We start from the raw sequence: 12,807 nt of genomic DNA, 5'->3' as shown, positions 1-12,807 counted from the left end.
CTCAGCTGCTCTTGCCATCAGAGGCTGCACACACAGACTATTTTCTGTGTGAGGAGAAGGTGCCCCTGTCGAAGGAGAGGACCGAAGCCCGGAAGCCACCGCAGCAGCGGTGCTTGGCCCCTGAGGAAGAAGTACTCAAGGTGGTCGGCAGCTGGTTCCCAGAGGAGGGCTATGTGGGCAGGATCTGCTTGAGGACCAGAGAAGAGGTTTGTTTCAAATCTCAAAGAGTCAGCTTCAACAAGTGCATGTCAGGAAATTGAGAGATTGAGCAGTTCTGAGAGCGAGGGGGGGGGTGTCATTAATGACACTTTCATGTGGGACAACATGGTACATATTTGAAATGCTGGTAGCGTTGGCTTTTCATGTCACTTGCAGAGATTGCCATCTACTGGCTAATTTGTGTAATAGCTGCAGTAGTTTAATACTGATAATTGAAAATGATCATGCATTGAGTCTTTGTGGAAAAACTCCTTTATCTTCATGCTAATTCTGTGATTCTGCACTGCTTAGACAATGCTCAATGTGCAACTTTTGTCCCTTATATCATTGGGGTTTGAGAGACCTGCATGAGTGGGGCTTGTGCAGTTGTTGCTAACCTTGAAAGTGCTAACAGCCGTGTCCCCCCCCACAGAAACTAAACGAGAGGAACTCCTGCTCACAGGAGCGGCCTGAGGAGGCCAGTTTCCCAGCGGAGGACGACACCTTCCTGGTCCAAGTGCATGATGTGTCCCCCGAGCAGCCGCATACTGTGATTAAGGCACCACGCCACAGCACAGCCCAAGATATCATCCAGCAGGTGAGAAGGATGCAGCCCGGGTGTGATGTACTGCTGTACTGGGTAACTCAACGGAGACACACACCCTACAGCGAGGAGTCCAGTAGTGTGCAGCGTTAACTTACCTGTACCGAGGAGAACTTACACTGACCTGGTGCTGTGATCTACAACCTTTTCCTATATTCTTTAATGTTCTGCATCAACCTATTTGGTACATAATTTAAGTGCTGATTCTTGTCTTTCCAGTTTAGTGATTGGCCCATTAGCTGTATGTCCACTTTTGCAGTACATGTGCATTTGTGTTTTGGTGGGTGCTGGAGTTTCCAGCAGTCATAGTAAGTTTCTCCTGTCACTTCTCTGCAGACACTGAGTAAGGCCAAGTACTCCTACAGCATCCTGAGCAACCCAAACCCTTGCGACTATGTGCTCCTCGAAGAGGTATCCAAAGACCTTGGCAACAAGAAGGCATCAGCAGCCCGGCCTCTGCAGAGGGTTCTCCTAGACCAGGAGTGCGTCTACCAGGCCCAGAGCCGTTGGAAGGGCGCTGGCCGCTTTATCCTGAAGCTCAAGGAGCAGGTTCAGGTGAGGGCTTTGGTGGGAAAGGCACCTGTGTTTTTTTTGTTTGAGTGATGCTGGATGACAAACAGGCTATGCTCACACTTTACTGTTCCCCATTTTTCATAGCATGCATCAAAATCCACAAAACCAGTATATAAAAGAGCCCGTGACAAACTGAACTTGCACATTTTTAAACAATTCCAAAATTATATGTAGTAAGTCCTCAAAAATTACAAATGATAGGAAATGGACATTTATTCGTATGTCCAAACTGGAACACTGTTGGGGAGAAGTGTTGTGGTAAATGTGGTAGCACAGTATAGTCCCCTACGATTCTATGTACCATTATGGCACACACACACCGTACTAGTAAAACATTAAATTACTAAAAGAAATACATACTAGTACAATAAAATACGCCTATCTCCTCAACATAAAAAATGTTTATGCAAGTACGAACCTTTGAGAACTTTCGCTTGTTCCATATTACCACTAGCAGCCTCTCCAGACACTTTAACGTTATGAAAACCTTGCAAATGACTGCATTCCTTCTGGATATTTGCTATTCGGATCATCATTAAGTCTTAGTGAACATGTTTCTGGATCTGTTTTTCATTGTTGTCCATTTCATGGATGCTTTTCCTTTCACATGATCTTTTTATACGGGCAGAATCTTTCACTGTTGATATGGACAACCTGAACTCAGCTGATAGTTTGACCACCTTTGTATTTCCTTGTTTTCAGTTTTAACTGCAAAAAATAAGTGAAAAATTGAAAATCACTGTGCACTGAAGATGTCAGGACACACTGAGAGATGTGGTAACTGGGCAAAAACAGGGAATGCTTGTTACCTCTGTTGAACTTGGACCATCATTTAGTACAGTGTAGTTCACCTGTATCGCTGAGTTTTCCACACAAGTAAACATACTTAAACGTTTCACAAACAACAAAGCTGCATCTGTGCTTTAAAAGTTCAGGTGAATCCCATCAGTGGTGTCCTGCTTGCGTGTCTCATGTGGAGACCTCCTCTGTCTGCTGCCCAGACTGTTCGTGAGGACAAGAAAAAGGGCATTTCGTTTGCCAGCGAGCTCAAAAAGCTGACGAGTCGCAGCCGCAGCGTGTCCGGGGGCATCCAGCTGGCCTCTGACGGTGCCCACAGCAAGGACGAAAAGGCTGCATGCACCGTGCTCTCGGGCGAGGTGTCCGAGTAGCCACCCTCGGCGTACGCATGGCGTCTCTCCCCCCTCCCCCGCTCAGGTACGCCCCAATGCCAACGTCGCACCATCGTCTTGGTGTCGAGCGAGCTCTGCTACCGGTGCAGTTGATATGTGATTTTAAAGAGGCTGAAAGGACTTTGTTCAGTTAAGTGAACAAAGTTAAATTGCAGGATCAGGCTGGTGTAAAAGACCATTAACAGCACAAGTTTAACTTTCTGAGTAAACATCCTTTGTCGGTATCACATTGTAACATCACAATTTCTGGCTGTCGTCGTGGTCATATCTCATTTACTTGATTTTATTGTTCATTTTTGCTGCCAGTGTTGGAGCAGTGACAGATGTCTCCCTCTGTCTGCAGGAATCTTCTCTGAAAGGTTGAAAGCCTGGGTGGTTGAAGGGAGGTATGGTGTCAACTCCCAGAAGTCTCTCTGCCCCTCACAGCCAAGGCCTGTTTCCAGCGAAACTGGAAAAATGCCCATGAGTCCTGCATCTGGAAACGTGTGCAGCTTTACAAGAGACACCAGTCTTGCTGGTGCTCCTGCATGGCATCTTTCTGGGCTCCAGGGGAACAGACAGACCTCTCTGCCCTCCTGCGGCACAGGTAAAGTCCTGTGTGAGTGAGTGGCTCCGGGGCGTTTCTCACACAAAGTGGGACAGTGGCCAACAAGCAGGCTTGTTTGAAGCCATGTCCCAGAAGCCCACAGTACTTTTCTTTCCATTCTATTTTGCACTTTGTGGTGTGGCTCAAATCATTTGAATTAAAAAGCATTCTAACAGTTTACACTGATTTCCAGAGAGCTCAGAATTGTTACCTTGTATGGTCAGTGTAAATACTTTAGTTTCACTTAATGTCAACTCTTTATTACAGGCCTGTTTTCTTGCTTTTTGTAACTGTGAAAGCAGCTCCGGAGAACCAGACTCACCCTTCTTGCCACTAGACATGCCTGGAGAGAGGGGATTGATTTTTTTTTGCTTCCTGAAAAAAACTTCTTTTAAACAAATTTGGTGGCACAACACACAAAAACATACTGACTCCCAGCTGCTTTCACATCTTTAGATTTGATTGAATTACTAAGAAACTATAACTCTTTGCACTTTTCCTTTAATTTAGTGGTGTTTATGAAGGTCAGTATCACCCTAGGTTTTGACTTTTTACTTTTGCATTATGGTGCTTCGTCTTGGACTGGGAAACATTTTATTGAAAGCTGACCTCTACCGCTTGAAATGGCACTCAGTGCATCGGCGGAAACTTCATCTACTCCTTGGTTTGTGCTCTGTAGCAGGTTCATAGGATACGTCTCACAATTTCACTAATCATAAGGGTGAAAATGCTTGCTAATTTGTATTGGTGGTACACGTTTCTGTCGGTTTTACTTCTAAAACATTGGGACCTCAGTTCTTTTTCCTGTGTCATTTTTTTGCCTTTAGTTTTAATATATTTGGTGGTGTAGCCCTGGTTGGCTAGGTGTTTATATATAGTGAAATGTGTAAATTGGGCTTTAAATGTTTGGTGTAACTTTAGAACAGCCATTTTAAAAATTAATGTATTTTATTTATTTGGGGTGGACAATCCACATCCATCTTTTGTACAAAATACAATAAGTTAAACTTTATAGTGGCTTATACTTGTCAAGTACTTGTAGCAAAGATGATTTTGTAACTATTAAACATGCATACCTTTTCATAACTAATAATTGTAACCATTTTTAATTGCTTTTACATTTTTCCCTATTTAACATAGGAGGAATAGTTTAATACTGTACACAGTAACATCCATTGTCTTCATTTAGATGTATTAAAATTATGCTGTGTACAGATCATGATTACTTGAAACTGTTTAAAAACAATGTATGTTGCCACAGAAATAAATATGATCACGTTAAAGAACCGTGGCTCTCTGTAATTACACTTCTCCCAGTTGATGTGGGTTCAGAGGAGATAAAACTACGTACCTATGAAATGCACGGCTTCCACTGCGCAAAGAAATCCAGGTACTTTGAGTCGGCATCTCCTGCCAGAGCACAGTCAATCTGCTCCTTCAAGTCGGTGTCCAAAAACAGTGGACTGGTGAAGTGGTCCTGAGCACCAGGAAGAAAGGAGACAACCATGAAGGACAGACAGGCGTGTCCTACGAGTCCACTGAAACGACCTGGGAGGTGAGGTGTTACAGGATTTTAAGACTACCTTTTTCTTAGGGGCGAGTGTCACCACAGGAGGGTTGAACATCATATCTTTGGTGCTGTAATCTTGAAACAAGTCCACTGGTAACCTGCCCAACATCACAATGAACATGTTACAGCAGTGTAAGGCGGCTATGTAGCTGGTGCACAGGAAGTGGAACTTACCTCCTGCTGAGCTCCATACCAAGCGCCCCAGAGCCCTCGCTGGGTGCACCTGCTATGAGGTGGGCTGCGAACGTCCTCACCACTGGGTGATAGTGTCTCTGCAGTACACAACCACCATACACATCACTATGGGTGAGGTGTGTTTCGCAATGTAACAGAGTGCACCAATCACTGTGACACTAGCTGGACCCACCAGGACTGTGTGCAGCTCCCACAACGCTGTGTTCTGAGGGTTGCAGTATTCGGGCTCGTCCAGCTCCGGCAGGTACACGCCGCTGCCCTGTGCCTCATTGTCCAGCAGCGTGTCACAGCGGGGGAAGGTCTGGACAAACAGGGATGATCTAAGCCATCTGTAGGTGACGCTGTCTCCGCTACCCATGAGCTCCAGGGAAAACTGCCTGCCCATGACTCACGTGCATCAAGGTCCTGCAGGACGCCAGGAGCCCCACGGCCGAGTCCGGCAGCACATGCAGAGCGAGCGTGCTCAGTCTCTTCAGGAAGGCCAGCGCCCTCTGGAGGCTCACTTGCTTCCTGCGCTTGGCCAGCATAACATCCAGGCACTGCAGCACGATGCCCATGTCATCGTTCGGCACCCCTGGAGACACAGGAGACATGCAGTGCTCAAGGACAAGAACTTGGGAAGGCTACTGGTGTAAGTCGCTTTGGATAAACTAACAATACGTGTGGAAATAAATGCTTATGGCTGGAAACTTGAATCCAAAAGCTGACTTTGTTCGGGGTCTGACCTGCATGCAGCTGGAGCAGCATTTTGTACAGGTGGGTGTAGAACTTCAGAGGGTCAATATTGAGCACATCGCCTGTTCACATGAGAGACGAGGTCAGAAGCATGTGAGGACAACCAGTATCCTGAGGATGAAGATAAGACGAGACCACGTTCCTGACTGACCTTGACCGGACAGGACGCTGAAGGACGTTTGGATGCAGTGGAGACTCTCTCGATAGGTGAGATCCTACACAGAGCAAAGCCACTGACTGATCACACAAACCGCATTCTGCAAGGAGGAGCTTCACAGATTAGTGCTATTAATTAGCTCTACTACGAGCCTTTACACTCGTGTTCTCCAAGGTGACAGTTAAAACCATTGCGCCACCTACAGGCCCAGAGTCATTCCTCTTTACAAGAATGACCGATTAACATGTCCAAACTGCAAACCACATGTATAAATTCCTAATTACCTCTGATTCTATGAGATTGTGCAAGACGTTCAACAGATCATCGAAGAATTCCAGATTTATGAGGTGGGCAAACCTTCGAAAAAAACGAGAGGAGTGTGTTAGTGTTACGGCCGCGGCTGTTTACAGAGGGATCATTAAAGACATCGATGTCATCCTCCTCACTTTGCCAGTCCTTCTAGAACAGCAGGCAGCAGAGCAGATTTCTGGGCTTTCTTCAGTATTCTGAAGTAGATGAGGAACACGATGTTGAGTGTCTCTGTGTGCTAAGGAGGAACAGAAAAGCTGGTATTTCAGAGGTCATCAAAGCAGAGCGATTCCACACCGGGGGAAAAGGCGAAAACTTCCCAGTTTAAAGTACTCAGCATCCGTTCTGCCCAATTTTAGGTCATTGGGGGTTAAGTGCATTTCTCCAAAGTACTGTGCCCTGATCATCAGTCCTTTGATGCCCCTTTCCACCGTAAGTGTGACTAGAAGATTCTCCCAATGTGAACAGTCTGCCCTACACCGATTTACCCAATTATAACGGTAGATTTTTTTTTTTTTTTTACTGTCTCAATTCAGGGTTAGAAGCACCCACCAATTTCAGCTTTTTTTCTTTGCTTTCTGAAGCTTCTGCCTCCAGCAGCTCCTTCTCCAGTTTCTCCTCGGCTTTCTTCCACTGGGGGAGGAAGGAGAAGACAGTCCAGTCAGTTCCATCCTGTCTCAAACACACACACAGAGCTTGCATACAACACCCACCTTCCTCTGCATCCTTGACAGGTTCTTCTTCTTTTCTTTAAAGGTCATGAACTTCTTTTTAGGGGCAACATCTTCTGAGTCCTTCTTGACTTCCACCTCCTTTATCCTCAGGCAAAGCAGGCACTTCAGCACCTGCGAAAGAGCAAGGAGGCATCTCAAACGAGCCCGTGCCGGAACATCTCCATGAACACGTCCTCAAGCACTGCGGGATGACGTACCTCTGGCCTGACGACGTAGTTGCGGTTCTTTACCAAGCCAGAGATGACCTTCACCATTCCCAGCGACGCCTGGCCCATCTTGTCCTGTTTCAGGAGCTTCTTCACATAATCGCAGCACATGTCAGACACCTGCGGGGCAACCAGAGCACAGAGCCACGTCTCCAGTGATGGCCAATCATCATCGTCAGCTCTTTTTTTAAGCCATATTCAGCAAAAATGTTCAGAGAAATCACGGTTTTCCTTTATGTACATTTCACCGTAATAAATGAGACATCTCTGACAAATTATTTCAGCCAACATCATGATATTATTGACAGAAAAAAAAGTACACGGAGGCCAGGCGTTCCCACTGAGGCGACTCCCTCGGCCCCCGGACTTCAGCTCCTCACCACGCTGCACGGATCATCCATGAGGGGCCCCACGAGCACCAGGATGTTGTTGTGGAAATTGAAGTGAGGCAGCGCCACCATGAGCTCACAGAGGCACCTCACGGCCACCTCAGCCAGGCCCTTGTAGGCCTGCAAGGCCACTGTCTCGCTCTTTTTCCTTTTCTTCTGCTTCCAGTCTAGGGGAGGAGGGCGACAGCAGGTCAGAGAGTGCCTTGGGAGGGCAAACTGCAGTGCTGCAGATACCTGCCCATCAGGCAACCATCATGTCTACGAGTCAAAACACAAGGAAGTCCTGTGGAGCAGCGTTTAGTCACCTAGCAGACACCGTGGTTTTCGGCGGCACATGTTACCCAAGTAACTACCTATAGAACTAAGAGAAAATATGAAGGTGCAGGTTTAAGAGAGGGATTCAGCAGTTCTGAGAGGGAGAGGGAGCGGGAGCTTTGCCACAGTGGAGACGATGCCTGCTTGCTGTACCTTTGACGGTTTGCTCCAGGTTCTCCAGGTAGAACTTGTACTGGCTCACCAAGCCCTCCTCGAATTCCCGCAGCTGCTGGGTCTCCTTCTTCACCTGCTCGTGACGGAAACGCACAATCAATTTTTCGCACCGCAGCGGAGTCGCCCCCGCCTCACAAAAGATGCCATGTTTTTACCTTCGTTGCCTTTTCCTCCTCGGTCAGGGGCCGGATGCGGTACGAGGGAACAATGTCCTTGAAGACCTCCATCAGCGAGATCATGACCAGTTTCCTGACGGTCACGGCGACGGAGGGGTCTGTCTCCATCAGTATGGAGCGCAACTCTTTCAGCTTCTTCATCTAAAAACACACACACACACCACAGCGCTATACAGTCATTTACCATATTAGTGACGAGGGAAACGGGTTCATGTGAAAATAAGACACCGAAAAGTTACTATTTCCACAATGGAGACCGAATTATGAACAACAGTTTCATCATCACAACCATCAGCGTCGGATCGGAAACAATTCTTCAAAAATGCTCCTACAATAACTTGTGTTACTAATTACTCCATTTTAATGGGACTTGATCATATTTCCGCATAAATGGATGTCAGTTTTAGGGCTCAACAATACACTTTTTACCACCTTTGGAACTAATGGTATTTACACCTCCCATTTATGAAAATTCACCTTACAAAGGAACGAGTCCTTATCACATTCATGCTTTGAGCACCAAGAAAAAGGGACTCGGACACCGCTGATACTAAACTGCTGACTTCTGTCTTGCAGAACTGCACACGGACGGTGACGCAGGACAGCTGCGACAGGACTGCAGCCGAGAAACTTCGCAAACGAAGTCCTCGTGTTGAAGCGTGTCACTTCACCCTGTTGGGGGCAGTGGGGACACTTACACTGCTCACAGGGTCTGCGAGGATGGCTGAGGCCAGGCCAGCGATGCGTAGCTTCCTCTCCTGAAGCTTCTGGCCACGCAACTGCTGCTGCTCTTCTGGGCTCAGGGAGGACATCATCTCGATGTCTTGCTCTGCTCTCACACACACGCACCCGCTCTGTAACAGGCCGTTCGGGACTGACGTCCCCAGCGACTCGCAATAAAAGTTTTTGCTTAAATACCTTCTTGAGTCATGTCTTCCTCTGGCTGCTCTTCCTCTTCCGTCTCTTCCTCCTCCACCTTCCGTACAACTGAAAGGATCGGATGAGAACCGCGACACCTCAAAACACACGGATCCGACAGCGATCGCGACGCACAGCGACGCGTCCCGGCCGGGACGGGTCGAGGATTCCGCACCTGGCTTCTCCATGGTCTGCCGGATAATGCCCGTCTTGTCTTTGATTGGCAGCAGATGAATGATCTCCTTCTCCGGCTCCGCCTGCATTTTCCTCGGCGTCTTCTCGTACGTCTCCACGGTGCCGTCGGACTTCCGCTTCCTGGCGTGCACCGGCTCGCTGCATATTCATGCGGCGGAGCAGAAAGAGAAGACGGCTGTCGTTCGCGGGGGTCACGGTTCTGGGAGGAAACCTCTGCTTACAAAGGTGCTTCTGTTCTCTAGAAAGGCCAGTTAATTCCTACACACTGTTTCACTTCAGGAGATGAACACCAGATTGCTGAAAAAAATTAAATCCAATGTTGTGCTGCGGAGAGGCGAGTACACGTTGTTCTTGTTTTACGGACATTCCGGTTACACATTTAAGATACAAACATTTTTCCTTCTATTTAACTATTACCTGTTGCCAGGGGAAGGGGGGGGGGAATCGCGTGTTTCCACACGCAGCCACTAGTGGTCAGTAAAACGCACTAGAGGCGGGAATGTCGGACTTAATTCATTCAAATCACTCACACACACACACACACACACATACAGAGCCTGAAACTGCTTGTCCCGAGCGGAGTAGCGGTGAACCAGAGCCTAACCCAGCAACACAGGGTGCAGGGCTGGTGCACACACACCCCGGATGGGACGCCAGTCCATCGCAAGTTACCCCAACCAGGACTCATGCCCCCCCCCCCCCCCCCCCGCTTCATCCACATCAGTTCCACTTTGTTTACAGCTCACGTTGTAAAGGAAACATTAATGAGATGAAGCGAGGAAACAGTCGACATTCAACAGGACTTTGTGGAGTTTACATATTTTCAGTCCTTTAAAATTGGTTTAGTGGAGCTCAAAGTTTAAAATGTTGAAAGGCTTTACAGCATCTGCAGTTTTACCCAGAAACTTTTACAGAACCTACCCAGAAAATAAATCAAAGTACGTCTCTGACGTTGCACTTTGATTTTATAAATAATAAAGGAGGCCGGAAGTAGCCAGATGGTGACGAATGTTAATAAAATATAAAACTGTCTCCCTGCCTGACGCCCTGTGTTTCCAGGACAGCTTCCGGAATGCAGCGACCCTGCACGATAAGAGTATTTAGCTAATATTTAATTCATTATACCTTTATCTTTACTCGCAGCCAACGACCCACCAAAACTTCTCCACTTTTTCCTCCCTCGCTGCCGACAATTTTACCTTGTTATTCAGAGCCACTTCCATCACTAACAAACTGTCGGCATCCTCCGGCCCCAATCACGTCGGACCACCCAGCACAGCCTCGTTCCTCACAATTCATCACCTACCAGAGGGTGAGATCTGTGACCTCCTGCTCCCCTCAGTCCCCCTCAACGTTCAAGAAGGGTCTCGCATCTCCTTCACACTCACTGCTCTCCTGTCAACTCCACAGACCTGCACTCATTACCCCTTTTAACAAAGTACTTTCCACCTACTGTACCACGCAGCTACTTGACGAACGTAACTGTGCCGTTAAGACAGCTGGCTGTACCTGGGAGAATCGCGCGTCTCCATCTATCTGCTGGAAGAACGCAGCGTTTCCTCTTTCGCCTCGGAGAAGAGCATCTGCTAAACGAATTAGTGGAAATCGGAGGTTTTTCCACAAGCTGCCTCGGGAATAAACCGAGCGACGTCTGGATCGCTAAGCTTCAATGCGCTGTCACGTAGCAGATTCGTGAACAAACCGAGTTACGAACACACTTCAGGTCCTAGTTTCCCTTGTAAGCTGGACACCGTTTACGCGACTTGTTACTTTTGCCTTTTAATTTGTAAACATTACCATCACCGCTTCCTCATGCGCCGCACGCGGCACGGGCGCGTTCGAAGCGGCTCAAACTGGCGCCTTTTCTTTCCAATGTACATTTACGACTGGATGACAGCGACAGGATGCGGGAAACCGCCGCGGCAACCCACAATCGGCGAGCGCAGTCGGCGAGGCTCCCGCCTACCAGGAGGACAAGTTCCTGGTTAGGAAGGAGGCTTTCTGTGCCAAGGCCCGCATCTCCTCCAGGTCATCTTCCTCCAGCATATCCACCGGCAGAGACTCCTCAAACTCCTCCTCATCTTCGTCCCCTGGATGCGAAAAAGCACAATCAAGTTACGCAGAGAGCTCCGGCCCCTGCCACCGCTTTCGTTACGATAAAATAAATAGAAAGGGATAACAGAACTGGATACAATCGACCACTTCGCTCCAAGGCAAATCGCGAACCACCCGATGCAGCCGAATTTCGGCAGCAGGTGCGTTCAACCCCCCCCGCCCCCCACGCACATCCAGGCACCCACCAGGTCTCTTCCCGTAGCGCTCCAGCGGAGCCGGGACCCGGGCGGAGGCGTCCTTGAGCGCGTGGCGGAGCTTGCGCTGCTCCTTGCGGTGCTTCTTGGCCGTGCTCTGCTGCTTGAACTGTCGGTTCCTCCGCTTGTTCTCGAGCTTCGCGCCGCTCGTCTTCAGCAGGCGCCGGAAACTCGGTTTTCGTTTCTTGCTCCTCGGCTGTTCGATGGAAACGACGGCAAAGCGGCGCGTGAGGAAAACCGCAACGCCGCAGCTTCGTTTTGTTCACCAGCCAATTAATCTCTTTCTTAGAAGCGCCGCTGCCTTTGGACCCGAAGTCACAGGTTCGAATCCGCCCTCCAGCTGTAGTACCCTTGAGGAAGGTACTTACCCTGAATCGGTCCAGTAAAATTACCCAGTTGTAAAAATGGGTAAATAATAATTGTAGGAGGACTAACACTGTAAAACGTGCGTATGTTAAAAGACACATAAGGTCGACATCGGGAATAGGAAAGACGTGATTCAAAAGGCAGGATGGAGGTTATTTTTAGTGAATCACTGCGACTCGACTGTGTCTTTAACCGCTGCGCCCCCAGCTGTTCACTGGTAGAAACAGTCTGAGGTGCCGGTTTTTCCGTCACAAAACGTAGCGAAATGCAAAACAAGAGGCGCAAACAAGAAAGAAAACAGGTGATACACGATGATGATGATGTTGTTAATTATTTAGCTGTAACGTCACACGTGACACGCGCCCGTTACTTTTCTTGTAGCTGCTTGGTAAACTTACTGGAGCAATTTTACTAGGGTAAGTAAGTACCTTGCTCAGTACTACAACCAGAGGTGGGGATAGAACCTGCGACATTTGGACACAAACTATGGGTTTATTCTCTCTGGAATGTAAAGTCACCGGCGGTTCGAAAACGCGTTTCGTCGCGCTCGCGCGCGCCTCGCGACTCACTTGTTGGTTTGTTCATTTTAATATTAATATTTGTCTCGTTGCGGAAACGCGCTACTTACCGGCGCCATCGTCAATCTTCTGTTCTCCTCAGAACTGTACAATTAATATTTATTTCACTTTTTGGCTTCGTCTGTCATGCACAAGTTAACTACACTCCTGCTTTTTTTAGTGGAAAAAAAAAGCTAAGATACACACGTGTTTGCCCCGTGAACCGGAAGTAGTTCGGCCGTTAATACAGAAGAGAGGGGATTGCGTGACTTTCCGTGCGCTCAGCGCCACTGCTTCCGCCAACTAGTGGCCGGAGGTGGTATCACACTCGCTCAGCACAGATCCGTAGTA

General features: G+C 48.1%; 2 protein-coding genes across 2 annotated transcripts in view; one reads left to right on the top strand and one right to left on the bottom strand.

Moving 5' to 3' along the window:
- The window catches only part of plce1 (phospholipase C, epsilon 1), a 63,887-nt gene extending 60,884 nt beyond the window's left edge, over positions 1–3,003 (top strand). The window contains exons 31-34 of the mRNA XM_018761086.2: positions 6–206; positions 632–796; positions 1,139–1,357; positions 2,377–3,003. Of these exons, the coding sequence (XP_018616602.2) occupies positions 6–206; positions 632–796; positions 1,139–1,357; positions 2,377–2,544 (753 nt within the window). The 3' untranslated portion in view covers positions 2,545–3,003. The remainder of the gene's footprint in view (positions 1–5; positions 207–631; positions 797–1,138; positions 1,358–2,376) is intronic.
- A 5-nt stretch (positions 3,004–3,008) lies between these two features.
- noc3l (NOC3-like DNA replication regulator) lies at positions 3,009–12,667 on the bottom strand. Its single transcript, XM_029248859.1, has 21 exons — positions 12,528–12,667; positions 11,525–11,729; positions 11,191–11,314; positions 9,205–9,362; positions 9,030–9,098; positions 8,810–8,940; positions 8,091–8,252; positions 7,915–8,008; positions 7,438–7,613; positions 7,049–7,177; positions 6,831–6,962; positions 6,670–6,750; positions 6,255–6,355; positions 6,093–6,165; positions 5,803–5,866; positions 5,642–5,713; positions 5,309–5,490; positions 5,089–5,217; positions 4,896–4,993; positions 4,735–4,819; positions 3,009–4,628 (listed from the first exon to the last, which is right to left on the bottom strand). Exons 1-21 carry the CDS (start codon positions 12,534–12,536, stop codon positions 4,503–4,505), a joined length of 2,400 nt encoding a protein of 799 aa, XP_029104692.1. The 5' UTR covers positions 12,537–12,667; the 3' UTR covers positions 3,009–4,502.
- Positions 12,668–12,807: the final 140 nt, after the last annotated feature.

The sequence above is a fragment of the Scleropages formosus genome, chromosome 24, assembly GCF_900964775.1.
Source record: "Scleropages formosus chromosome 24, fSclFor1.1, whole genome shotgun sequence".
Taxonomy (NCBI): Eukaryota; Metazoa; Chordata; class Actinopteri; order Osteoglossiformes; family Osteoglossidae; genus Scleropages; species Scleropages formosus.
This window is presented reverse-complemented; position numbering and strand designations above follow the sequence as displayed.